Source organism: Gavialis gangeticus, unplaced genomic scaffold, assembly GCF_001723915.1.
Source record: "Gavialis gangeticus isolate Ggan-Ray unplaced genomic scaffold, GavGan_comp1, whole genome shotgun sequence".
Taxonomy (NCBI): Eukaryota; Metazoa; Chordata; order Crocodylia; family Gavialidae; genus Gavialis; species Gavialis gangeticus.
This window is the reverse complement of record NW_017729034.1, coordinates 14,851,315-14,853,126: the sequence shown is the minus strand read 5'-3', so window position 1 is coordinate 14,853,126 and position 1,812 is coordinate 14,851,315. Positions and strand designations below refer to the sequence as shown.

The 1,812-nt window shown below is 48.8% G+C and overlaps 1 protein-coding gene across 2 annotated transcripts in view; it reads right to left on the bottom strand.

Moving 5' to 3' along the window:
- Positions 1-1,812, bottom strand: part of HSD3B1 (hydroxy-delta-5-steroid dehydrogenase, 3 beta- and steroid delta-isomerase 1) — a 31,538-nt gene that overhangs the window by 12,728 nt on the left and 16,998 nt on the right. For both annotated transcript variants that reach the window (XM_019527286.1, XM_019527287.1), the window contains exon 3: positions 425-589. In XM_019527286.1, coding sequence (XP_019382831.1) covers positions 425-589 — 165 coding nt within the window. The remainder of the gene's footprint in view (positions 1-424; positions 590-1,812) is intronic.

The window sequence follows — 1,812 nt, the reverse complement described above, 5'->3', positions numbered from 1 at the left end:
TCAGTCTCCCTTCCTTAAGAAAAGTATTGAAACTTTTCTCCACCTGATGAAGGATATTTGTATCCAAAAGCTTGCAAGGAGGAATTTTTCCAACTATTCGAGTTGGTCTAATAAAAGATATCAGATTTACCCAAAGAATCTTATATTGAAACACTGACATTCAAAGCAGACTTCTAGCCTCAGGGCCTGGCTCTTCCTTGCCCTGTCTCTCTCTGCTGGTGCAGAGTGAGTGTAGGATATAGAGAAATCAGAATGGCAATGCTTTGTGCATCCTTCTCACTTGTGTAAGTGATGGCACCAAGTGCAGAGTAGTCATATGAATCACATATTTAGTGAGGGCAAATGCTCACTTCCCTATACACATGTGATCAACGCTATAGACACAAAGCTTGAAACATTACAGAAAATCCAGCCAGCAGCTCACCTGTAACATTGACTTCCCAGAGCAGCTGCTTTTCTACATGACCCAAGATATCAATGATGGAAGCTGTGTGGATGATCAGGGAAACGCCCTGGCACGCGCGATGCAAGAAGGCAGCATCTCGGATGTCCCCCTCCAGGATTTTCACCTCAGCCTTACCCCTGTGCCCTGCCAAAACAACATGAAATGAAGAAAAGGACCCTTGTTGACATGTCTAAGAGAAGTGATAGAGTGGTGAAGGGTAGGACCCTGTGAGGGCTTAGGGCTGCAGTTAGGAATCACCAACAGCCCAGACTTGAGTGGAGGCATTTTGGGGCAGGTAGAATAAAAGGCATTTTTACAGAAGCACTAATTGTCAAGTGATAATTACAGCTTTGTATAGATGGGTATGATTTGGTTACCGTGGGGAATGATTTTGCAGCAAATATGCAACATGACTTTTTTCTTTAAAAAAAAATCTCCTAGTGCCAACAGGCTCCAGAAAATTGCCTACACATTGAATACAAATCAGCCTTTATATTCATACTGGGGAGAGTTAGAAACAAATATTGTGGTGATTTGCTAGCAACTTGAAGGTGTTAATGCAAAGGCTGGACAAACAATTATCATATGAGTTTTCTCTGAAAATGAGCCACAGACCTCTTCCAGTCATGAGACTGTGTGCACACAGCTGTGAATAATCACATAGTTCTTGCCCAACAATCCTCCTGTTATGCCAGCCCTCCCTCTGCTAGGGTGGTTCTCACATGTCTTCTGGTGCACTGCAGTTATGTTTACAACACCTCATGCTACTCTTGGCCTGGAACCTCTTATTTTCCTAGCCTCTTGACACTGATTATTTGAGTCCTGACTTCCAGTACCACTTGTCATTGGTGATGTGTATGGGGAGCATGGGGGTGCATGTGCACCACGTGAGATTTCCTGTGCCTGCCCTGAGAAGCACTGCCGCCACCGCCACTGGGTAACCTGGCCACAGGCTGCTGCAGTGGGGGGAGTGGCATGCCTGGCACAGCAGGCACAGGCAGGGAAGTAAAGTTTCTTTGTTGCGGGGGAGAGATCAAGACCCCCACAGTGCAGGAGGAAGCAGGGTAGGGGCAGGGGCGAATCATTCACCCCAACTCCTGCCCCACTCCCTGCTGCACTGTGGGGATTGTCCCATGACCGAACTGGACCGGGGCCCCATTCACCATAAATGGAGCCCTGGCCGGGCCAGGTCATGAGGCAGTTGGAGCCCGGTGGCTCCTGCCACTGTGCACACTGCGGGGGAGCCAGGGGAGGGGCAGCACGTTCCCCCAACCCCTTGGCTCCAATACACCACAGCCCTGGATAAGCCTCTGGGCTCTGATTGCCCCACGACATGGCCCGGTCAGGGCCCCATTCACAGTGAATGG